Source organism: Falco punctatus (genome assembly GCF_963210335.1).
Source record: "Falco punctatus genome assembly, chromosome: 7".
Classification (NCBI taxonomy): domain Eukaryota; kingdom Metazoa; phylum Chordata; class Aves; order Falconiformes; family Falconidae; genus Falco; species Falco punctatus.
In genome coordinates this window covers 48,959,684-48,983,866 of record NC_137587.1, presented here as the reverse complement: position 1 = coordinate 48,983,866, position 24,183 = coordinate 48,959,684, and the positions used below count along the sequence as shown (strand labels likewise).

Sequence of the window (24,183 nt, the reverse complement as noted above, 5' to 3'; positions counted from 1 at the left end):
GTCCTTGTTTAAGTATCCGTCTTCCCAAGCCATGGTGCAGCCAGTGAGAGGTGCCCCCCCGAGCCCTGGGTACTGGGGGCCGTGGGGGATCGCCTGGCTCATTTTTCTCACGGCACAGCTATTAATAAATTACAGAGCTGCAGTGCCTGCGCTGCCACGTTGACTCATCCCATGTATCACTCTCGGCTCCTCGTCTGTGATACAAATGCCTAATGAGCTGTCTTCACCGCAGCCCCACGTGTCGGAGCTCCCCTTGCTCTGTGACTTGTTCAGCTTTTAATTCCTTGCATTTCAAACGCATTCATTTTAGCCAGCAATGGCAGTAGCTGAGCAGCACTGTGCATAGCTCTCACATGTAGCCATGGGCTTGGGGCCACACCAGCAGGAAGCGTGCAGGAAGCATGCAGGAAGCGTGCAGGAGGTGCTGGAAGCGTGCTGTTGCCTTGTCTGCCCAGTGCAGGGCACTCACGGTGACAGCCCTGCCACGCTGCTGTCAGTGCACGTGGCTGGCAGCTGGTGCTGAGAGTGCTGGTCCCTGTGTGTTCAAAGCAGCTTGCTGGGACCTGCGTGTGTGTGTGTGTGTGACACAGTCAGCACGGGGAGTGGCAGCGAGCAGAGCAAAAAGGGAAACAAACCAAATTCCTGGAAAAGCCTAAGTCCCTGCTGCATTAGCTGTGCTTACCCTGGTGTCAGCAGGTCACCTGCTGCTGGTGGCACGCGTTAGAGGTGAGCCCGCTGTGAGCCCGCAGCGAGCTGTGCTGGAGGAGCAGGGCTCACTGGCCGGGGTGGCAAGCACTGGGCATCCCCCTGAGCGTGGGGCCAGCTTCAGGCTTGGGATCCTGAACCTCCCCATGGCTCCCGGGGAGGCTTCGGTACTCCCGTGGAACTGCAGGACACCAAGAGCTGTGTCAGCAGTGCTGAGGGAACTGAGTGCCTGGGAAGTGTCCGTGTTCCCCGGCTCCTGCTGGGAATTCTTCAGCTGCGACTGGGGAGCCGTGCTCTGTTTGCACTGGTGCAGGGAACCCAGTACAGCTGTTACCTTTCTGAGGACTTGGCATTTTTGATTGTTGTCTGCTCCAGACAATACGAAACAATTCTAAAGTAAAGTGTTTTAAAAGAAAGTAAAGGATAACTACCCTATTTTTCTCCTCTATTTCTGAGCCTTACAGGCATGTTTTTAAGCTGTACTCTGCAAGGGCAAGAGCTGAAGCATTTTGTTGGTTGTGTAGAAGACAGTTGAGAAGCAGCACAAATCCAGGAACTGAGCTTTTGAGGAAGAAACATACATTATGCCAGGAGAGGCGGCATCCCTGTGTGAACTGGCAGTGCCACCCCTGGGCCCTCACTTAGAGCCTGCTTTAGCCAGGCTTGTGGCACTGGGAGATACCCATTGTCTGTGGGACACAGCCCTGGCAGCTTGCCTCAGCCCACCCTGCCTGAGCAAAGGTGGGATGGACGAGGTGGTCTCCAGAGGTCCTGACAATCTCAGTGATTCTGTCTTCTGCAGAGGGGTCTGCCTTCACCTGACATGAGTTTCCTTTATGTTGTTTTCCCTTATTTCCTGAATAAGCTGGACAGCTGTGATGATGCAAGGGATTTTTATTACCCAGGATGCAGAACTGTAGTGCAATATATGTGATGGTCCTTTGAGGTCGGTGAGCAAACAGGGCATAGGAATCAAGGAGGGATGAGTAATTTTAAAACCATTAGTGGCACTGCAGGCTGAGGTAACCTCATCCCAGGTAGCAGGGCATGCATGAGAGAGTTAAAAGTACACAGGAGGTGTGGGTCTGTCCCAGGAAGGGTGGCATTTGCTCTGGGCTGCCTTGTGGGCATGGGTGAGGATCAGTCACTTCCAGCAGCATGGTGCAGGTTGGGAAGTCCCAGTGCTCTCATTTTGTGTAGCAAATCCCATGTTCCCCACTAGCGGTACTGGTGCTCACCAGTGCAGCAACTGAACTCTTAATACTGCAAACCACCAGTGTCCCCGTCCCTCCCCCAGTCCCTGGTGCTCCTCCATGGATGCACTGGGGCACGGGGTGCCCATCCCAGCTGTGGTGCTTCAGGTGGGGATCTCTGTCTCTGCTCGTGGGGCAGCGGCTGGGTGAGAGGACAGGGACACAGGTGGCCAGCAGCAAGAGTGGGTGTAGGAGCTGTGCCAGGACACAGGTGCCCTGGCCAGGCAGGATGGATAGCCTGTGCTCCCCAGAGCTGCACCTGGGGGGTCCTGCTGCATAGCTATGCCCCCCTGTGCCAAGACCAGGGTAAGGGACTTCAGTGCTGGATTAAAACTGAAACAGATGTCCATTTGCCTTCCTTGCTGCTCTAAAGGGTTGCCTGTGCGTTGGGAGGATTGTAGAAAAATGTGGAGCAGCTGGTTTCCCAGGGAGCTGCAGGCACAACGGACTGCAGGCCAGGGCGGCTGCCCCAAGGCAGCAGGAATTAGTGATGAAGTTGGTGCCCTTGGTGTGTCACCGGTCTGTTTTACACTGATGAGGTTTTGAAGGAAAGTGTTGTATCAAAACACTCAAATCTTATGGGTTATAATAAATCCAGCAGGCAAAATAAGTGCAAGTAACAATTTGTGAATTACGTTGATGATTACAAAGAATTGAAGGCAACAGAGTTGCTCACAAACCGGGTGAACTGTGGGGAGTAAAAAGACAAAGTGCTACAACCCCTTAGTTCTCTTCTGGCACGTGATAGCTCCTTGCTGCTTGGCTGTCTGCAGGGCAGGGGGACAACTGAGGAATATTTTAAATTAACAGTAATAATGAGTTTAGTATCCTTTTAATACAGCCCAAGACACAGCCTCTGTCCTACTGCAGCAAACCCCTGATGATGCTTTGGGCTGCCGGCCGTCTGCCTGGCGGGGTGAGAAACTGCACACCCAAAATAGCCAGTGCTTCCCCTCACGTCTGTGTCAGCCCTTTGTCTGCATGGGTGCCCGTGGCTCACTTCCTTTTGGTGGTCCTTCAGCAGAGAGGTCAAACCACTCAGTGAAAGGTTTAGACCCTCAGCATAAACCTTAAAATGTGGTATGGTATATTGCCCATACGCCAGAGCCAGGCGCTGGGGTGCCTCAGCTGTCCCACCTCACTGACGTGCCAAACACTCGTCAGATGCTATTGAGCATCATGGCTCGGCGGGGGGAAATGCAGATGCATTCTGAACTCAGACCACGTTCAAGACGAGGTGTAGGGGGGCTCCCGTGACTCAGCCCTTTGTCAGCCATGGGTGAGGCTGCACGAGGAGCGGGGCTGTTCTGGGGGCTGTGCTGGCTGCGCAGGGCTGGTGTCTGTTGGTACTAGCAGCGGTGGTGTCACAGTTGCACTGGTACCTGTTGTTTCCATTAGTCCCATGTGAGCTGTGGTCCCCAGTCACTGGTGGCACCCCTGGCTTTAGGGGACATGTCCGTTGTGCCCAGTAACTGGCAACTGGCTCCTGCCTGACAGCGCTTGCATCCCTCCCCAAGCTCCATATTCCAGTTTGCGTGCATTTGCCTCTCTTTGCTCCATGTCGGTTACCTTCCAGCTTTGGCCCTTCCCCTGGCAATGGCCTTTTCCTGGCTTAGGGCTCAGCCTGGCTCCCCCTGAGCCGGACAACCCATCTCTGTGCCCTCGTGCTGTGTCACCAGCTGCTCTGCACCTTGACCTGCCACAGCTGCGGGTGCAGCCAGCACTGCCTGTCTGGGTCAGGCACAGGCGAATGCTCTCAAGGTACAGGTTTTTCTTGCAAACTGTCTTTAGGACAGTGGTGCTCTCTTGAGCGAAGGACCCCCTGATAGTTTGCATCATCACTCCTTCCTTCAGGGTGTGTATCTCTTCATGTGCACATGAGAATACAGAAAAAGTGCTGTGTTTGTGAATCACAGCATTCATCGCTTGGAGATGGTTGGTGTTTCCATTCATCACTTGGTGTTTCATGCTCTTGTTTCCGTGGATGCTGCACACAGTCATTTCATGCTACTCTCCATACTCAGTACCCTGGATAATGTCATTATTTTTTACTGTTGTTGTGCTAACACTTCTAGTGTGAATCTTTGGTTCAGGTAGCTCGCAGTGGAGGGAGACCTGGGGCAGGGGAGATGGGGAGCACTGCCCCAGCTGCCCTGTATCACCAGGGACTTGCCATGCAGGGCCTGGGCGATGTGCCAGCACATACTATCATTGCCATTATGCAGCAGCCAGTATTTTTTCCAGCAGGTTAATATTTGCACTCTTCCTCAGAAATTTAGCTGTGCCAATTTAGTAAATGGTTAACTGATTATTAAAGGAATTCATATACAGTGGGCATTTTGTCCTGCTAATAAGTAAGGGCTGTTCCATTACTTGCAGCCCTTTGGCTGGCGCAGTCCCAAGCCGAAGCCGAGGGTAGCTGGAGTTGGGGTACCAGGGCGGGGTGCTGGCTGCCAGTGCTGGAGTTGGGGTACCAGAGCCGGGTGCTGGCTGCCAGCGCTGCTCTCCACTGTGCCAGGACCCTGGCTGGCGGCTGCCCAGTGCTGCGTGGTGGTGCTGCCAGAATGGCCTCGCTGGGCAGGGAAACGCAGACCGGGGTGGTCTCGGGTGTGGGAGAGCCGCTGCTGGTGCAGGCACAGCCGTGGCTTGGTGCGACGCTCCTGTGGAGGGCTCCTGTGCCATTCTGGGATGCTCCGTGCGCCATGGTGGGCTGCGTGGAGATCCACCCACCCTCCCCTCTGCAGCCCAAGGCAGGGTGAAGGAGCCTGGCATGGATAGGCAGAAGTGTCCCCTGCCCTGGCCCTTGACTGGGCCAAACAGTGTGGGGAGACCCACCTTCACCCCCCCCCCCCCCCCCATCTTCTGACTTGCTTTGCCCTCCTTGCTGCCATTGCTTGCTGTCTCAAGCATCCTTTGCTGCCTGGAAGCTCTAGTTTGCAGTTTTGCTGTTCACACCACAGCACCGTGGTCATTTTATTTCTTTCTGGAGAAAACTGGTTGATTTTCTGCCTCAGACAGAACCCGAGAGGGACTTTGTGGCTCGGATGAGAGGTTGGTGGTCACTTGCAGATGGATGCGCTGATGTGCTTCTTCCTCAGGAGCACCTTTCCAGTCCCATGCGGGCGATGCCCAGCACCGTCCCAGCCTGCTGTGGCAGTGCTGGGTGGACCCCCATGGCACCCCCTCCCTGGAAGGGGTGGCGCTTCTCCCCAGCACTGTTGCTTCCCCAGCCACCTCTGGCTGAGGAGCAGCTGCCAGGTGCCCCCACCTAGCTGGTGCCTCCCTCTAGCTCCTGCCCCCCTCTCTGCGTGATGTGGGGAGGGGGTGCAGACCCCCACAGAGCTCTTGGGCAGGGGCTGCCTCACCCTTTATTTTCGGCACCCTGCCCTGCAGCCAGCTGTACAAACAGCAGAAGCTTTCCTCTCAGATGTCAGCCAGGCGCGTGGCATGGTCTAGGGCTTACTGATACCAGTTCTGCTTTCTCTAGAAATCTCTTTAATTAAAATAATTGTTATTGTTCACTTTAATCTTGCCAGTTTAGACCTCATTACAGGGAGAAAAATTGCCTCCCAGAATGCATTGCTTTGCATGAGTATTGTTTGCAGCTTAAGGCTGGAGGAAAATGAGAGCAGCTATGTGAAACAGCTCATTAGCCAGCCTGCCTCCAGCGCTGGGCTGTACTTCGTTATTTACAGGGGACATAACCTCTGGAGCTCACCTGACCACCTCTGTGGCAGCATCAGGCGCACTGAAGGAGGCCCTGCAGCAAGCACAAGCTTATGTCCTGTAGCTTTTGAAATGCCCGCAGGTTAGAGAGGGTGCAGCAGTATTTGTTGCAGTGTTTGAAGCCCTTTAACCAGACTGGGCTGCAGTGTTTCCACCATAGCATGCCTCCCCCGTGGTGATTAACCTGTTCAGTCCTACAGCAAGTATTACAAGCACTGAAGAACCAAAACAGCACGTCCTCCCTGCAAAGCAAATAGACAGGCTGGACCTTGGAAGGAAGACCTCAGCTGAGGGCTCCTTGCTGCCTGGATCAGGAGATGTGAGGGCTTTGCAGCTGGTGGAGCACTGTGTGCAGCACTGGGGCAAGAGGCCGTGGTCCTGGCGCGTGGTCCTGGCCCACGGTCCTGTCCTGTGCACCACTGGGCAGCCAGGAGAGCCCCCAGGGAAACCTCTGGGTGAGGCTCTTTGATCTGAGTGTTCCTTTTTTCTTAGGTGCTTCATTTCCAATTCAGCAAAACACTCAAGTGTGTTCACAAACCATTGACCTTTGTGAAACTAAAGCTCCTTGTTCTGTTTAAGTAGTTTTAGCAGCTGGTATGCCATATATCAGAGCATCTTCATTTATGTGCACCCATTTTAGCATGACTGCGGGATCCTTTGGTGACTGGTGCCAGCTATTTCTCCATCCTTCATCCCCAGCAGGTGAATAACATCAGCTTCTAGATAGTGGGTTTTTTTCCCTACCATGAAATTGCATTTGCAAAGACCTTGAAAATCAGAACTTCTGCTGAGACCAGGAGGGGTAGGAAAGGCAGTCGATAGCTTCTGTCATGACCTTAGTGATGACAGATTATGTCTGAGCCAGGCACTGTATTAGCAGCTGCCTCTGAACAGCTATTGGTGTGCCGCGTTGGGTCTCCCCGGCGGGCTGACTTTGTGTAGCACCTACCGTCCAAACAGAATCAGATGCTAATTACTGTCTCCTGGATCCCGCTGCTTCCATGTTTTAAGTAATCCACAATATGCAAGTGAACCTTTGTAGCGCTGGACACATTGGCAGGTGCTGCACTAAGTATCATAAAACCTATTGCTCCCAAAGATGGGGGGAAAAAAAAAGTGAACTTGCAAGCAGCACATCAGGGAAAAAGAAGCAATCTCAGCCTGGCTTACATGACGTTTCATTCCCATGTCCCTTGGATCAACTCCAGGGAGAAATTTCAAATTCATTAGCTCTTTACATGACCTCAATTTGATGCTAGATCCAGCGGGTGGTCATTTATTTTCATAGCCTGCTGATGATTTTCCCTTTTTTTTTTCCCACTTCGCGGCGTGCACAGGCAGTGCCGCTTGCCCTGCAGACGCAGTGCCCAGCAGTGCTGGGCTGGAGGCTTCGCTGGGGCAGGACCTCGCCTGGCAGACCCCCGCAGGGGGGTCAGGTTTGGGTCTGCCTCCTTAGGAAATCCTGAGCAGATGGGTCTGCATGTCCCAGAGGAGCACGGGGGGCTGCCAGGGGCTGCCACCCTCGGAGGGGGATGGCTCCTGACGGCAGCAGTGTGGCTCCCCTTAGAAGTGATGGGAGCCGTCCTCCTCCAGCGGGTCTTGCAGAGCAACCTGCAGCGCTGCGAGGCCGGAGTGTCTGCACCAGCTGTCCCTACGCCTTGCCTGGGTGTGGGCTTTCTCCTGGACGTCCTCAGGGTGCTTCCCCCGTGTTGGGACAGCTGGTTTACAGCTGCCGGGACTTGGGGCAGCAGGAGCCCGAGGCCCACACTGTGAGCACGGCTGAGGTGGAGCCTGTGCAAAGACCAGAGGCCACATTAGAAACGCCCAGCTGGGGAAGAAACGCTGAATTGTCGCCCATCGTGTCAGCATGTCCCACCTGAAAGCTGCCAGGGCAGATGTGGGAAGGGGGGACAGGGAAGACAGGTTGTTGCACCCCTGAGCCCAGGCTCTGCCAAACCGCTGTGGGACCTGCTCTGTAGCTGGGAAAAGTGAGTAAGCAGAGGGACTTCCTCTGCTCTGAGACAGAAGCAGCAGTCCGGGGGCAGTGCCTTGGTTCTCCTCTCAGGTCAGTAGGAGAGCAGTGGGCAGGTCGGCCCCCCTTGAAGGGAGCCTGCACTGGGGCTCGGCGGGGTTGTTTGCTGACCTCGAGCCCGCTGTTCGCCTGTCGCATCGTGTCCAGCTCTTGCCGTGCACTGAGCCTTTTGTCTTGAGGTTACTGTCAGAGACAGTGTCAAAAGCTCTCCTAAAATCCAAAAAAAACCCCACATCCACTGGTGAGTCACCTCATCATAACCTTGTTGTTCCAGCTATGGTTTAAGTCTTTGTCTCTTTATGTCAGCATTTCATCTTGTAACAGTACTTCCAAACTTGTAAATGCACCTTCCTGATTTGGGTTTAATCTTGTATAGCTCTTCAAATGAACTTGGCTGAATCCAAGCACATTACTTTAATCACAGCTACAAATCTAAATTAGCAGTATTAAATTAGCAAATATAAATGAGCGTGGTATCCCCAGCCAAGACTGTCTGGGGACCCCGGCAGTCACACTGCGGATGCCCTGAGCTGCTGGGACTGTTTGAAACTGGTATGTGCCAGGTCTAGACTAAAGGAGAAGAGTCCCTCCGGGAAAGAGGGGGAGACGGCCCGTGGCCGTGGCTGTGGCTGTCCAGGTGTCAGCAGCAGAGGGTTGGAGTAGGCGGTTTGCTCTGCTATGCTTCGTCCTCCACTGCTGGCTGAGCATCTCTGCACTCTTCCAAGTCTGCTTGCACAACCCAGACCTGCAGGGCTGGCACAGGCTGGACGAGACGGAATCCAGCAAAACATATTTGAACGCTGCCTGGGAAGTTTGCTTGCTGCCACTATTAATGGTAGCAGTAACAGTAATGGTTTTAAGGGTTCACAGCACGACAGTGGTGATAGTCCATGCACACAGCAGCACTCAGTTGAAGACTGCAGTAGCATACTCTTTTTTTTTTTTTTCCCCAATGGAGACTCAAGTGTTGGAGCCAGAAGTCGTGAAAACCTATAGTCCCCAGAAATATCAGGAAAAAAAAACAACAAAAAACCTGATGCTGCTGAAGAGCAGGGTTTAGAGGCTGGTATTTTCACTTACCCTCTTAGCAACTTGCTGCAAAAGATTGAATGGCACTATGGATGGGTGATGGATGGACAATAGGAGCAGTAATTGTTCTGACGTTAAATGTCTTTAAATATCCATGATGATTCAAGACTCCTGGTTATGGCTAGCTGTGAAACTTTATTTTAGATGAGCTTCATTAGTACATTTCTGGGATGTTAATGCATCTGAGTAATCTGATCTGTACGCATATAACTTTATCAGTCCCAAAGGGAGCCGAATGCTTCACCTCCGATGCGGAGTCCCTCTGAGCTCTGTTGCTTACGACTGCACAAGTTTCCTCTCAGACACGTAGGTGCTTCTCCTCAGGACCGTGCTCCCTCCTGCTGCCGGCTCCACGGAGGAGTGTCCGCCTGCCCGCGCGGGGATGCTGACGCAGGGCTGTGCAGAAACCGGCACTGCAGCTCTCACGGAGCTTTTGGCTTAGTCACTGATAGATGATTTCATTTAGCTGCTGTGGGCACTGTTGTTATCTTCCTTGTTTCCATACTCTGTATGGATCCTGAATCTGGAAACGTAAAAGAAAAGGCTAATTGAACTGTCAGGCTTTCTGGGAGAAGAGTGCAGCACTGCTGGCTGTGGCAGCTGGGAAAACAGTGATGATCTAAAATTAGTCCATGTTCCATTTTTTTTTTTAGATCCCTGTTGTTGTGGGGGCTTTTCTGGTGGGTTTTTTTTTTTGTTCGTTTGTTTGTTTAGTTTTTGTTCTGTTTGCATTTTGGGTTTTGAACAACACAAAATTGGCTCCTGAGTTTATTCTGAAAATAGCATTAAGAGCTTTAACGTTTGGTGGAGATGACTGTAAACCCACTGAATTGCCATGATTTAGAGGCTGCTGAGAGTTTTGGCTTAGCAAGTAAAGCACACATGAAACATCCCTCATTTTCAATATATAAGTGGCATTATGGTGCAGTCACTGCAGACCATGAGGTCAGGAGCATCTGTTGGGAGGCTGAGAGCCTGAAGTGGGGATGCGTTGCATGGTGGGGATGAGGGGCCTGAGAGGCACTGCTGACGCCATGTGTGGAGCCACTGGCTGCTAACAAATTGCTTTGTCATTTGTATGTAAGCATCTGGGTGTGTATCTGTGCATATGCAAACACACCTATCTCTCAGTTGTTCTTCTGGAATGTAGTATAGGAACACTTATGTCAAGATACAGAGGATGATCAAGACATCAGGTAACAAGATGAGGATGACACACAGTTACGTGAACCTCAGTTTCATGATTTAACCATGGATAGTTTGTCTTTGCTTTTTTATTATGTCATTTGCTTACCTTGCAGAGACTAACAGACGTTTGCTCTCCCTTACAGGCTTTTGAACCTGATCTACAATGGAAAAACTGCTTTTGTTTCTGCTGTTCATTGGCATAGCAGTGAGAGCTCAGATCTGCCCGAAGCGCTGTGTCTGTCAGATTTTGTCTCCCAACCTTGCCACCCTTTGTGCCAAGAAAGGTCTCTTATTCGTTCCTCCCAACATTGACAGGAGGACCGTGGAGTTACGGCTGGCAGACAACTTTGTTACAAACATTAAAAGGAAAGACTTTGCCAATATGACCAGCCTGGTGGACCTGACACTGTCCAGGAATACAATCAGTTTTATTACACCTCACGCATTTGCCGACTTGCGCAATTTGCGGGCTTTGCATTTGAACAGCAACCGATTGACTAAGATTACTAATGACATGTTCAGTGGACTCTCCAATCTTCACCACTTGATACTTAACAACAACCAGCTGACTTCAATTTCTTCCACAGCTTTTGATGATGTTTTAGCTCTAGAGGAATTGGATTTGTCTTACAACAATCTGGAAACCATCCCCTGGGATGCAGTGGAGAAGATGGTTAGTTTGCACACCCTCAGTCTAGACCACAACATGATTGATCATATTCCTAAGGGGACCTTCTCCCACCTCCACAAGATGACCAGGTTGGATGTCACATCTAACAAACTGCAGAAGCTACCGCCTGATCCTCTCTTCCAGCGAGCTCAGGTACTAGCAACCTCAGGAATTATCAGCCCTTCGACTTTCGCATTGAGCTTTGGTGGGAACCCTTTGCATTGCAACTGTGAGCTCTTGTGGCTGAGGCGTCTTTCGAGAGAAGATGACCTGGAGACCTGTGCTTCTCCCACGCTCTTGTCTGGCCGGTACTTCTGGTCAATCCCTGAGGAGGAGTTCCTGTGCGAGCCTCCTCTCATCACCCGGCACACCCATGAGCTGCGGGTGCTGGAGGGCCAGCGGGCAGCACTGCGGTGTAAGGCTCGGGGGGACCCTGAACCAGCGATCCATTGGATTTCACCTGAGGGCAAACTGATTTCAAATGCAACGAGGTCCGTGGTGTATGACAACGGGACGCTCGACATCCTTATAACAACAGTGAAGGATACAGGCTCCTTCACCTGCATTGCTTCCAATCCGGCTGGGGAGGCCACGCAGACGGTGGACCTGCACATAATCAAACTCCCCCACTTGCTGAACAGCACGAACCACATCCACGAGCCTGACCCCGGCTCCTCAGATATCTCCACATCCACCAAGTCGGGCTCCAACGCGAGCAGTAGCAACGGGGATACTAAAGTCAGCCAAGATAAGAAGGTGGTTGTTGCAGAAGCAACATCCTCGACCGTTCTGCTGAAATTCAATTTTCAGAGGAATATACCTGGGATACGTATGTTCCAAATCCAGTACAATGGTACTTACGATGACTCCCTTGTTTACAGGTAAGGCAGCCATAGCCTGTCTGCGCGGGGCCCCGCTGGGCTGCTTGGCGCTGGCGTGCTGCCCCCAGCTCCGGGCAGCCCCCTCCACCGGCACCTGCCTGTGGCACCAGGTGGGGGGAGACTTAGGAAAGGCGCGTGCAGTTTTCTACTCACAAATAGGGAAATTACCTTAAACGGTGTTATTTTTAGGTGATCCAAATGGACCTCTGATCCTCTGAACTAATCTGATTGCCAGAAAGGTTGTAAAATTAGATGAGCTAAATGGATCTAAACACTCTCAGCTTTATGGAGATGCGGGGAGAAAGGTGTCCCTAAATGCATCCCTGGTGGCGCTTTCTGGCAGTGTCTGTGCTGGTGTGCGGGCAGAGTGTGGAGAGGCTCTGTGCTGCCAGGCAAAGCAGTCACATTGCTCAAAACTGCCTTTGCTTGGGAATTTCTGTTATGTGTTTGACGTGGTTGCTCTCATGGGGGGCTCTGCCATGCCGAGCTGTGCCAGGGGGCTTGGTGGTGACTGCTGCCCCACGTTTGCCACTAAACATGGGGCAGCAGCTGCTGCGGGGACGGCGAGCAGTCCTGCAGGGGCAGTGGCAGGGATGGGGGAGCCGAGCTGTGGTGATGCTCACCATGGCTGGGGGCTGCAGCACGTGGCAGGGGGGGACCTGCATGTCGGCTGGATTAATTCACACTGCTTTTCTTCTCCCCCAGAATGATACCTCCCACAAGCAAAACCTTCCTGGTCAACAACCTGGCTGCTGGGACTGTGTACGACCTGTGTGTCTTGGCCATCTATGATGATGGGATCACCTCGCTCACGGCCACCAGGGTCGTGGGCTGCACGCAGTTCACCACTGAGCAGGATTACGTGCGTTGCCACTTCATGCAGTCCCAGTTCCTGGGTGGGACCATGATTATCATCATTGGTGGGATCATCGTGGCCTCCGTGCTTGTGTTCATCATCATCCTCATGATCCGCTACAAGGTGTGTAACAACAACGGGCAGCAGAAGGCCACCAAGGTCAGCAACGTGTACTCACAGACGAATGGGGCTCAGATCCAGGGCTGCAGCGGGGTGCTGTCGCAGTCGATGTCCAAGCAGGCTGTTGGGCACGAAGAGGGCATCCAGTGCTGCAAGGCTGCCAGTGACGGCGTGACGCAGTCGCCAGAGACTGGCTCCAGCCAGGACTCGGCCACCACTACCTCCGCTTTGCCTTCCGCCTGGACTTCCAGCACTTCTGTCTCCCAGAAGCAGAAGCGAAAGCCGGGGCCAAAGCCAAGCAGCGAGCCGCAGAGTGAAGCTGTCAGCAGTATCGAGTCCCAAAACACTAACAGAAATAACTCCACTGCCCTGCAGTTAGCTAGCCGTCCCCCCGACTCTGTCAAAGGGGCCCCCACGTACAAAAGAGCACAATCAAAGCCAAGTAAGTTCCTCACTTTGCCAGCTGATGCATCCCGAGCCAAGCGCAGGCTCTCCCTGGGCGGCGAGCTGATGGAGTCCCGCTGCCCCGGCAGCACCTGGGGTGCAGGCGGATTGCGGTCCAAAAGGAGCATGTCCATGAACGGGATGCTAGTCCAGTCAGACAGCTCTGATGTGGATAGTGGAAAAGCAACTTTCTCCAGTTCTGAGTGGATATTGGAAAGCACTGTGTGACCTGCTTTTTTTTTTTCTTTTTTTTTTTTTTTATTTTAATTTTTATTTTAATGAAAAACAAAACACCAAACGTTGTGTGAAACTCCCTCTCTCGGGGAATTGGATTTGGAGGTCCACTGCTGTCTCACTGATTAATGGCTTGTTCATGCAGGGTTCCGTGTAAGCCACCCAGTGCACACAGGGTTTTATTTAGTTTTCATTTGATTTTATTTAATATCAAAACCGAAGGCAACATTCAGAGATTTAAAAAAAAAAAAAAAAAAAGGAAAAAAAAAAGATTAAGGGGTGAAAAAAAGCATGAAACAGCACCAGTGCCTTCCCTACTCTAGGACTGGCTTCCTGGTTCTGCAGTAGCAGAAAACAAGAGAGAGAGTTTTCACGGAAAAAGCCTTTTATAAAGGAAATTAAATTTCCTCCAAGCTAACAAATAACCACTTCTGGATCAATCAGTAAAATATTTTTTAAAACGGTCATACTGTATATTTCTTTTCTGTGACAATGGTGTTGCCTTTGTTTTTAGGCAGATGCTGTACAGAAACAACAACGCTGTGTTGTTATGTTGTGTAAAATAAAATATTCACTCCGTACACCAGCCAGCCTCGCGGTAACTGCCTGCCCAGGAGCCGTGCCCAGGGCCTGCAGGCGCCGCTCGGGGGGTCCCACCGCAGGGACCTGGAGCAGGAGGAGGAGGAGGAGGGTGTTGGGGCGAGGGGTCCCTTTACTCCCACTGGTGTCCAGCTCACTGGGGTTGGATGCTGGTAGAGCAGCAGGGCTCCGCTGCTGGGTCCCCCCAAGAGGGTACCCAACCCGCGGTCCCTGAGCATCCTCATCCTGCGACACTGGGCCACCCACCCGCAGCCACCTGAGTGCCTGGGGCTGCCGCAGTGATGGCTTTGCCTAGTGGCAGCACTGGAAAAACATGTTGCTGTTCAGCATCAGTGATCAGAGCAAGCATCTGTCTGTCGCTCCCAGCCGGTGCAAGGCTCGGTGTGCTGCTCCGTTTGCAGAGCTGGCCCTGCCTGGGCAGTCAGTGCAGCAGGGGCTGTCCCCTTCCCCTCGGCGCAGGTGCACGGTGCCGTGAAGTGTGGGCAAGGGGAGCTTGTGGGCAACGGGAGCGGCCCTGCACCCCAGCCACAGCAGCAGGCATGGTGGCAGACCTCCTGTGGGGCAGGGAGATGTGACCTTGTCAAGCTCCAGGTGCCTCGGTGTGGGACAGAGAGGCGAGCAGGGGCAGTGAGTGGGGCCGGCCGGTCGACCCCGGTGCTGCAGGGCAGGGCTGCAGCAGGCAGGCACCCAGCCATTCAGTGATGGTGATGACGATGGTCATCTCCTTTCCCAGACTTTTGGGGGCATATATCGTGTAAACTCTACAGTTAGATCCAGTTCTCTTTAATCCTTGTGCGTAATGAAGGGACTGGAAGATGGTCTCATCTTGAACCTGCCGTTTGATCGCGGTGCCTGTGGGATAGAGTAATTTCAGGCCACTATGTAAGGACATAAACATATGGCAGTAGGTGATAGCAATTGAAAACCCCATGTTGTGTGGAAAGAAGAGTCTACAATTAATATTAATTAAGCTTGTATGGTCATCATGTTGAAATGAGAGACAGCTTATCTCTGCAACATTAGTGCATTCTCAGATGCCAAATAGTAAGTTTGATATGGGCTTCGCAGCCGTTAAAGTGATAGAATACTTACATTTTACACCCTGTGTGCTTGTTCTTGAGGGCAATGTAACCCAAGCCGATGCCTGAAGACACCCTGGCTCTGACTGGGGCAGCAGGTGTGCCTGAGAGCAGCCGTGGCAGGGACCCCCCAGTGGCAGGGAACCCCCCCTCTCCGCCTCTGAGCCCTGCAGCTCGGGGCTGATGCACATGCCAGGTGACCCCAGTTGCTTTCAGCCCTTGTTGTGGGTTGCTCAGCGGTTTTTCTGCCTGTAGTGGAAGAACAGTGTCTAGGTGGGGGTGGTGTAAAGGACATAAAAAGAACAGGCTGTTTCTTTTTTAGAAAGCCCTTTTACTTCCCTTGCAAAATGCAGAGACCAAAAAGGAAAGGAAGCCTCAAAATTAGAATACCCACTTCCTGCTGGGGGAAAAAAAAAATAATACAGAATCCCTCCTTAGATTTCTCTGGAAGTCCCCATTCTTCTCAAGGGGCTGTACGCACAGAAACTAGCTATTAAAATAGTGCGCCGTCAGAGGCAGCAATGTGTTTGTTCCAGTTGTGGTAGTCTGACAATGGAGGCGTTGTCAAGCCTGGGAAAAACAAGTGCTTTGTGCCCCAGCGAGGAGCTGCTCTCTGCAGACAGTACCTCCACTTTGTGCTTGGGTACGGAGATAGCTTTAAAGGTTTTCTGCTGAGGTCTTTGTTTTAATCGTGCATTTTAAAAACATCAAATGAAAATGCTTTATATGTTGTCTAAAATGGAACGTAAATGTGTCTTAACATTTTGTGAAAGTGCTAAAATATTAACAGCTTTTTGTGGTTTAGGGAGGTTTATTTTTATATTTTTAATTTTTTACTCGAAGGAATCATTTTCTAAGCACTGAAGCCGAGTGTTCTGTCCACAGTGCATCTGTATAAGCAGCTTAGAAGGACCATATGTCCCTGCATTTGATTTAATTCTCTGCTAATAGTGTAGGAATGGTTAGACCTGGATAGCTGAGGGTTTGTCTCGTGCAGCTCACTCTCTTTGGCAGAGAGGAGTGTTCCTGGGGAACACCGAGCATGAAATCTGCCGTTTCCACTGGAGTAACTGTGCATTTCATTCAGGCTTGATTCAGTCAAAGTGTGGGAAGCCTTATCAAGGAGGAAATCCTCTGTCCTTTCTGTTCTGCAAAACCAGAGGTTGCCAATAGTTTAAGGCAGAAAAAGTGCTGAGATATTCCTTGATCAAAACAACATTGGTACGTCTTTCTTCAGCGTGCAGTATGCCAACATTTCCTAATGCTTCAGAAAGGAGAAGATGAGCTCAATAAACTCATACAGAGCGTTCCCCGTGGTGGGTGTGGACACGTAGGATGGTCCGGGGGGGGCACTGGGGGAGCGGGGGGGTGCGGTGGGTCTGTGGCTGACTGGGCACTGCCATCCTGGCTGCAGGCAGGAGCTTGCAGAGCCCTGGACCAGCAAGTGCAAACCTGCCCCTTGGGGCATCGCCCCGCCCGCAGGTCCGCTCCGGGCTATGTTTCTCGAAAATAGATGAACCGGGGTTCTGGCAGTGAGATGGTGTCTTTTTTCACAAGCACTGGAGAAGGAGAAACTACTTTAGAAATTTGTTTACTCTTTTTAAAATTGCTGGCACATGCTTCCTCTTACACCTTTTCTTAATCCTTTTCTCAGAGCATACATGTTGTGTTAAAGAGGGCTGGTACAAATGATGTTTGAATGGAGAAGCAGGGCTTTGTCGGGTGAAAAGTTTGTTGTGTTAGTTGTTTTCTATGCTGCCTTTCCGCTTGTGTTCTGGGCATGTTCTTTACAGTGAATATATGGTACTGCTCCGCTCTGGGTGCCAATGTGGCTTTATTTCTCCCAGCGTGTTCCCTTGTGTTTGACAACCCTCCCCACACACACGGACAGCCCTGCAGTAACGAAGAACGAACTGAAAAGTGACGGCTGCCATGTGTCCCATGCCTGGGAGACGGGGCATGGCTCCTGGGCATGTGCTGCTCTGGGGCAGCCCCACAGCATGCCCTGCCACAGGGTGGCTGATGCTGGGACATGCTGCCAGCCCGAGGGGATCCCGCCGAGATGCTGCCGCGAGGTTGTCTTATCCCCACCAGCTGCAAAGCTGCTGGAGGCTCGATGCTCGCTGCCAGCAGCACAGGGATGCTCCTGACTCCTGGGGACCCTGAAAGCCCCACTGGTCACTGTGTTGGGACTGCACAAAGCATCTCCTAGTAACTCCTTAGGCACCTGAGTGTGGTTGCTGAGCTAGGTGGACGCCTGGCATTGAGCATCCCGGACTGGTGGAGCGACACTGAGCTATGATGGCCAACAGTCCTGCAGCAGCCGGCGCTCGCTGCGTGAGCGCCCTCGAAAAGGCTCAGCGCAGCCCTTCATGTGCCACTACAAAACTGTACCCAGAGCCGTGGAAGGCACCCTGCACGTAAAGGGAGTGCCTTTCTTCCCCCACTAATTGATTCAGCCAGAAGAAGTGATGGTCACAGCTGCTATCACTTACTAGCAATTCTCTCCCTATTAATCGAGAGGAACTGAAGTCTCAGAGGTACCTACCGCTCATGGAGTTGCAACATCTGTCAGCATCGCAGTAGCTCAAGAACATTTGCTGTCCTGTTCTAGGGTGCTGCTTGCAACCAGGGGTGTGCTATTGTCCTAAAGCAGCAATAACAGACACAAAATCACACAGTGCCTTTCCCCTGGTAACAGTAATGTTAATGTTGCTTAAGGTTTGGGTTGAAAAGAAGCAAACCGTGGCAAAGTCAATAGGGTCCTGCTTACAGAAAACACCTATCCCATATTTTCCCTTTGCAAATGTGTTTCTGCATGCCTTGCTGTGTGTCAGGCTGTCAGGATCTGGTGCCCGAGCCTGTGCTGCCGGATCCGGCCCGTGCTGGGTAAGTCACCCCCTGCAGCACCTCTGCCCATCCAGTACTTGGAAGCAAAGTGCCAACTCCTGCAAGTCATTCTGTAGTGCTGCACCCCCCAGCTGCCGGTGGTGCCCTTGGAGCTGAACGGTCCCTCTGGGCATCAGGCACCCGCCGAGGGGTCTGGCCGGCACCAGCCCACCCCGCATGGGCAGCAGCCTTGTCTTTCCTGCCACAGAGCCTGCAGGCAGGTGCATCCTGTTAGGCATTGATTGTCAGATTAAATCCACTCTGTAAATAAGAATACATGTGCCCTATACTGACTTTTACTATTTGATTGTGTCTGTGGTGTTGCTTTCACAACAGTGCAGACAGCCACGAAACAAAAGCGTGCAGGTTAGTGGGGCTGAGGTGGTACGGGTTGCAGCACTTACACACCGGCATCAGTAACACAAGACCAGGAAAAGACAAGTCGTACTGGTCTTGCTGAATGTAGACCTTTAATATAATGGATTTATTCACAAGATCTGGGCATGAAGGCTGCTGATGTAGAAAGAAGGAAGCTTAGCTTGGAAGGAAGGAAACTAAAAAGGGAAAAAAAGGAACATCACAGTGATGGCACATCACTGGCTACAGAGAGACCCCACGCTGGAAACTTTCTGTGTGAAAATGAACAGATTAAGCTCCTGTTTTCGTTGTGCTGGAACAAGCTGTGTCACCCCAAGTCATTTCAAGCCCCGCACTTTAGAAAGCATCCCTATCGTGAAGCTGAGATCAGGTTGGTGTGCCTAGCTTGGTGCCGAGCTGTTTTTTGTCCTGGACCGCCAGTTTTCTGTGTGAATGTTGTATTGCTTCTCCAGAGGTGCCCACTGTGTTTTGCATGCAAGCCATGCAACCTCCTTCTCAGGGGAAATTTCCATTGGAATAGGAGAATGAGGAAAACCAGTAAGGGTTGTGGCCCCGTCCCCCTTGGTTTCCCCAGATGCCCTCGGAGGGGGTGGCAGAGGGCAGCCCCAGCCTGCCCATGGTGTGGGCACGCAGGGAACCCGGGCTAGACCGCAGCCTGGGCTTCACCCAACGAGTCTGTAGCAAGCCAGGAGCTGTAACCCACAGCAAAGCGAGGACGAGTTTAAAACCTGCTGTCTAGTTTGTGTTCACATACTGAAAATGCAACTTTGCATTCCCCTGAGGTAAGTGAAGCGGTGCCGGGGTGGCAGGAGCGAAGCCGGGCACGGTGGGACCACCGGCAAGGCAGTGGTCCTCCTGCGGATAGACGGCCGCCCTGGGGGCTGTCCATGGCGCCACGGATCGATGCAACCGATGTGGGAGCTCAGGGCAGGACGATGAAACATCTGCACATTCTCTTCACAGTGACTTTTTCTCTTGCATGTAACCCTCACAAAGGCAAATGCGGACTTTGTGCCCACCCACCGCTCCGTTCTGGTGTTTTCAGTCCTGTGCAAAATGCTGAAACTGCAAAGAGTTGAAATCACTGCCAGGGAAAAATGCTTGGCCTCCGTGAGGGCAGAAGTGAATCTAGAAACTGGAAAATCCTCTGATTCTTGAACAATGAGCTTTACTGGTTCCATTTTGGGTTTGGTGGTTTGGGAGGTTTTGTTGGTGGTCTGATTTCCCCCCAGCAGCAGCTGTGCTGTGCCAGCACTTCCAGCTGGTGTGGAAGCTGGCGGTGGCTTGCTGGGGATGCCAGGTGCCATGAGCCCTTTCTCCTGGTAGCTGCCACGCTCTGCTGCCGTGCTGCAGACCCTGCTGTGCTGGCGGCACCCGAGCCGGCAGGGTGCCGGGCGTGAAGGCAGGCTCTGCTGCCCGCTCGCTGTGCTTCTGGGGCTGCCAGTGCGGTGCCATGCCTGGGATGGCCCTGTGGAGCACCACAGCAGGCTGGCTTCGGCTGTGGGAAGGGCCAAATCCTGTTCCTTGTCCCCTCACTGTCTCTGTTTTGTCTCTTTACGCAGAAGCTGGGGCCGATCTGCAGGACACCTGCCCTCCTCTGCTCCCCGAAAATGTTGCTGCCAATGTTCTTACTCGGCAGAAAACAATACGATTCCAACTCACCGAAGATTAACATGTTGCACCACACTCACCCCACCGAAACCTTTACTTGAAGCTGCAGCCGAAGCCAAGAGGCCGTCGGGGTTGGCTGCGTCAGATGGAACTGTCTTCCCCTGTTCACAGATTGCCCATCTCCCATCTGCCACATTAAGTCTAAATACCTTTTTTTCTGGTGTCCAAGGTTTTTATAAAACTAAAAATTATGATGAAAAATCTGGTGGCAACAGCTGCAGTCCCAAATCATGTTAAATGTCGCCAGTGGTCAGTTCACAAACTGTAAACATGGTAGCTTATATCACCTGAACAAATAAATGTTTTACTATGACGGTGTGGGCATGTTGGTTGATCCGGAGGGTTCTGCTGGGCAGCAGACATGCCCGTCACCGTGAGGCTGTTTCTCGGCATGGAAGGGCCCCACGCTGCCTGTGGTTGGGCTCAGCACTGTGGCAGGTGACGGCAGGACTACCTGTGTCCAGCGTGAGCAGAGCTGTGCCCCCTCCCAGCCCACAGCTCCCAGTGCCGCCTGCCCAGGGCGACCGGCCGGGTCAGGCACTGATGCTGCAGCAGAGCCACCTGCTTTGCCCCTTGGTGCTGGGCAAGAGCGTGGGCTCTGAGTGGAGAAGGAGTGGCCTGTCTGCCACTGCCCGTTGTGGTCCTTGGGGTGCCAGGGCTGCTGGCTCTGCAAAAACCTTGTGACCAGGCTGGGGCTGGGGTGGGTCTCCCGGTGGCCCCCCCCGCCAGCTGCGTCTCTCCGTGCCAGGCAGGGAGCCTGGGACATGCTAGGTTATGGTGCCATGGGCTGCTACAGCTCCGTGTGCCAGGAGTGCTGTGAAACAGGCAAAGCATCTGTCACTGAGCACCACTAGCGCTGCCAGCTCTAACAGGGGAGAGCCCGGGGCATAGGGGGAGCTGGGGCTGTAGCCCTCCCACGGCCCCAACAGCACCTCTGGCCACGCTGCCAGCCCAGCGTGACAGCAGGTCTCCCCGTCGCGCCTTGCTTCTCAAACAAGACCAAGGGTGGGTTTCTTATGTTTTTTTTTCCTTTTCTTCCTCGTCAAGAATCCCATATGGCTTACAGATATAATTACAGCTTCTACAAAACCCACAGTGAATTAACCAGCTTTAATGTAACTTCTGAAGAACATATGACAGCTAGTACAAATATTTACTGTTGGCGGGACTGGCTTGTCATCGGCTGTGCGAAGGGCAGGAGATGGAGCTGCCCAGACATGGCTCCTCAGCCCAGCTGCTCCCTGCAAGGGGGAGCTGGTCCCACCGGTGGCTTCTGCCATGCTGTGCAGATGATGGACCTCAGCCCGGCAGCTGGCTGAGCAATTTGCCTGTGGTTTGCCCATACCAGCAGAGACACCAGCATCTCCCCAGGACAAGGCAGCCCATGGGAGGATGGTCAGAGCTAAGCCAGGAACCTCACCCTTCGGGTTTCCTCTTACGCTTTCTGCCCTGATGGCTGCAGAGCCAAGGGCTGCAGAGCTGAGAGCTGCAGCCAGGGTTCACCCCAAGGCATCAGTGATTCAGACCCCAGACTTGCTGGTGGAGCCCCACACCCAAGAGGTTGTGTATGTGCAGAAAACATGGTACCAGTCCAGCCCCACATACCCTGGGGATAAACAGTCCCATGTTTCGTCCAGTGCACAGGAATGCCATGCCAAGTGGAGGCTTCATGGGGAATTTTTGATCAGGAGTTGGACTCATCGCTTGTGTTCTCATGAAGTGTGACCAGGGATCTTTCTGGCCCTGCATATACCCTGGATTTTATGTGAATTATGCTAACAGCATGTATTGCTCTTCCGTTTCCTTAATGCATAGTGTAATTGGGGTTTGGATTCTGGAAGAGGATGAGCCTTAAATAAACTACTTTTCAGTATAATGTTTAGCGGAAATCAAGTCTACAAGCTTATTACCTCTCATTGTAGACCGAGGAGTTTTCCCTGGTGAAGTTACAGGACAACTGACCATTCTCAGAGCAAGCAGATGACAGGTCTGTGAAACAGCTGGGCAGAGGGAATCCGTGTCTCAGAAGTGTGAGTTACCAGAAGAACTGAGAGGCTGCTGCTTCCTTCTGACATCCCTCATTAGGCTGTGCAGCTGCTGAAACCCTTGTTAAACCAACAAGCTCCAAACTCTTGCTGCATGGACTTTATCAGCTCCCAGTTTTTCATTTCGCATTAATATCATGTTATTATTACCCTCATTCAATGGCTCCAATTTCAGGCTTTCATGCACATAGCAGAGCTGCTTTTCCCTTGCTGATTCCTTTCTATATCCTTTCAATTAATTGTTAAGGTAAGTTCCACCTGTCAGCTCAATATTCATTAGAAACCCAGGTTTCACTGTGATGGAATTTGCTGAAGTTGTGAAACAGATTTTGGAAAAAAAAAGCCCTGGCAGGTCGGTGGAGTAGAGCATGCCAGCTGTACACTGTCATCAATAATCCTGCTGATGGACCACCAATAGGGGCTGCTTTGCCTGGGATGGCTTTAGTAGCATGTCATCCATACATTAAAGTGTTTAGAGGAATATCATTGTATCAAGCAAAAATGGCCTGTTACAGAGACCCAGAATTTGGATATGTCCTGAAGAATCACGCAAATCATCTCAGCTGAAGTTTTGGCCCACAGACAGCATTTTCTTAGCTCCTGGTGGGTGCTGCACCAGCCAACAGTTCCGTGCATCAGCATCCTCTGCCCAGCCTGGGCTGTGGGATGGGTTTCTCTCCAGGCAGACAGCTGTAATGCTTTGAAGGTGTTCTCTGTGAGGGACTCCATGGGCCAGGCACCACTCAGCTGTCAGTGTCTCACCACTGGTACTCACCAAAGTGAATGGATTCATATTGGAAAGTGCTTTTCTTAATAGGTTGAGAAAGGTTGGGAAAACATGTCTATAGGTACTGAGGAGTTGGTGGCAAGTTGATCTGGGAAAGACAGAGGAGGATGCAGCACACCGTGCACCAGCAGCCTCCTGGGGAGCTCAGGCTCCCAGGCAGCCCAGCACGACACTCACGGGGTCTGCGTGAAGCCCAAACGATGGCGCTGTGATGGGTTATGTCTTCGTGCTATTCCAGGGCATCTTCAGTCAGAAAAGCCTAGATGTTACAGCCTGCCAGCGTTCGTTACTGCAGGGTGCAGTCAGCTCCCGCAGGTCTGCAATGCACTAGGGAGAGTGCTAGTCAGGACTTTGCTGATTAAATCTTGTTTTCACAGAAATACACAGATTTATCATGGTCTTGTTCTGGTTTTGTTGTTTCTTAGGTTTGCTGTTGGTTGGTTGTTTTTTTTTTCAGTGGGGGAAAAAATTAATTGAAGAAAAAAGTTCAGTTCAGAAAAAAATTAAGCCCTAGAGCAGCCTGTAGACAATCAGTTCCTGGGAAGCAGGAAACCCAGATTTGGCTGGATTTGCAGTGGGGATTTGAATCTCCATTTTCCATGTCTAATGCAAACATCATTCAATATTGGCCCCAAACTGTGACACCAAATTAGCGTGGGCTTTTTTTCTCCTCCTCTCTTGCTCCTAAGCAATTGCCTTATCGTGTTCTTACTGCAACCGAAGGACTGTAGTGACAGTTTCGATCTTACTCAGCTGCCGTGAATTGCTCGTGAGTTACAATGAATTCTGGAAGAGGATGAGCCTAAAATAAACTACTTTTCAGTATAATGTTTCAGCAGTTTCAGCAGACTGTTGCTGCTTAGTGAAGCCAGGCCTCTGGCTGCTGTGCCTGGGGTTCCCTTCTCCTGCTGGCCCAGCAGTGAGGGTTGCAGGAGTGCCCTCACTGCGTTAGAGAGGCTGCATCCTGACTGCAGGACAGCCTGCCAGCATGGCCCTAACCTCACCCCACAGGGGGAACCTGGTTTAACCGTGTCTTTTAACCACTGTAACCGTGGGCTCAGACAGTCCCAGCAGAACGGTGCTGCCCCAGACCCGAGGGACAGTTCTCCGTAAGTCTCGATGTCCTGTGAGTGATGGTGTTCACTTTTCACACCGACGGCAGAGTGCCCTTCTCACAAATTACATACCAGACAGGCAAGTCTAGTGCCTGAGGAGGCATGGACCCAAGGACTGGCCATGGGTGCTGAGGGTGCATCCTCAGGATTAAGTAACACCAAGTTTAATAGACACTGCTAACAATGTACTTGGTCTTTTTTGTTTGTTTTTGTTTGGTTTGGTTTTCAGGTTTTTTTGGGGGGGGGTGGGTGGTTTTTTTTGGGGTGGTGGTGGGGTGTGGGGTGGTGGTTCAAGGTGGGTTTTTTTTGTGTGTGTGTTTGCTTTTATCTCCTGGCAACCTTATGAGACTACAGAAGCCCTTCCAGGCTGCACTTCCAGGTTGTCCATCTCCCCTAGGATGGCCAAGTCCTGGAGCAGCAA

General features: G+C 52.1%; 1 protein-coding gene and 1 long non-coding RNA gene across 3 annotated transcripts in view; one reads left to right on the top strand and one right to left on the bottom strand.

The window, feature by feature from the left end:
- LRFN5 (leucine rich repeat and fibronectin type III domain containing 5) overlaps positions 1-24,034 on the top strand; it is a 61,063-nt gene extending 37,029 nt beyond the window's left edge. Inside the window, exons 2-4 of one of the 2 annotated variants that reach the window (XM_080396846.1) lie at positions 10,137-11,544; positions 12,250-12,962; positions 19,707-24,034. In XM_080396846.1, the coding sequence (XP_080252972.1) occupies positions 10,157-11,544; positions 12,250-12,962; positions 19,707-19,816 (2,211 nt within the window). In that variant the 5' untranslated portion in view covers positions 10,137-10,156 and the 3' untranslated portion in view covers positions 19,817-24,034. Of the gene's footprint in view, positions 1-10,136; positions 11,545-12,249 lie in introns of both variants that reach the window. The other variant, XM_080396845.1, reaches the window with a different exon arrangement.
- Positions 1-24,183, bottom strand: part of LOC308067645 — a 415,830-nt gene that overhangs the window by 121,097 nt on the left and 270,550 nt on the right. The window lies entirely within an intron of this gene.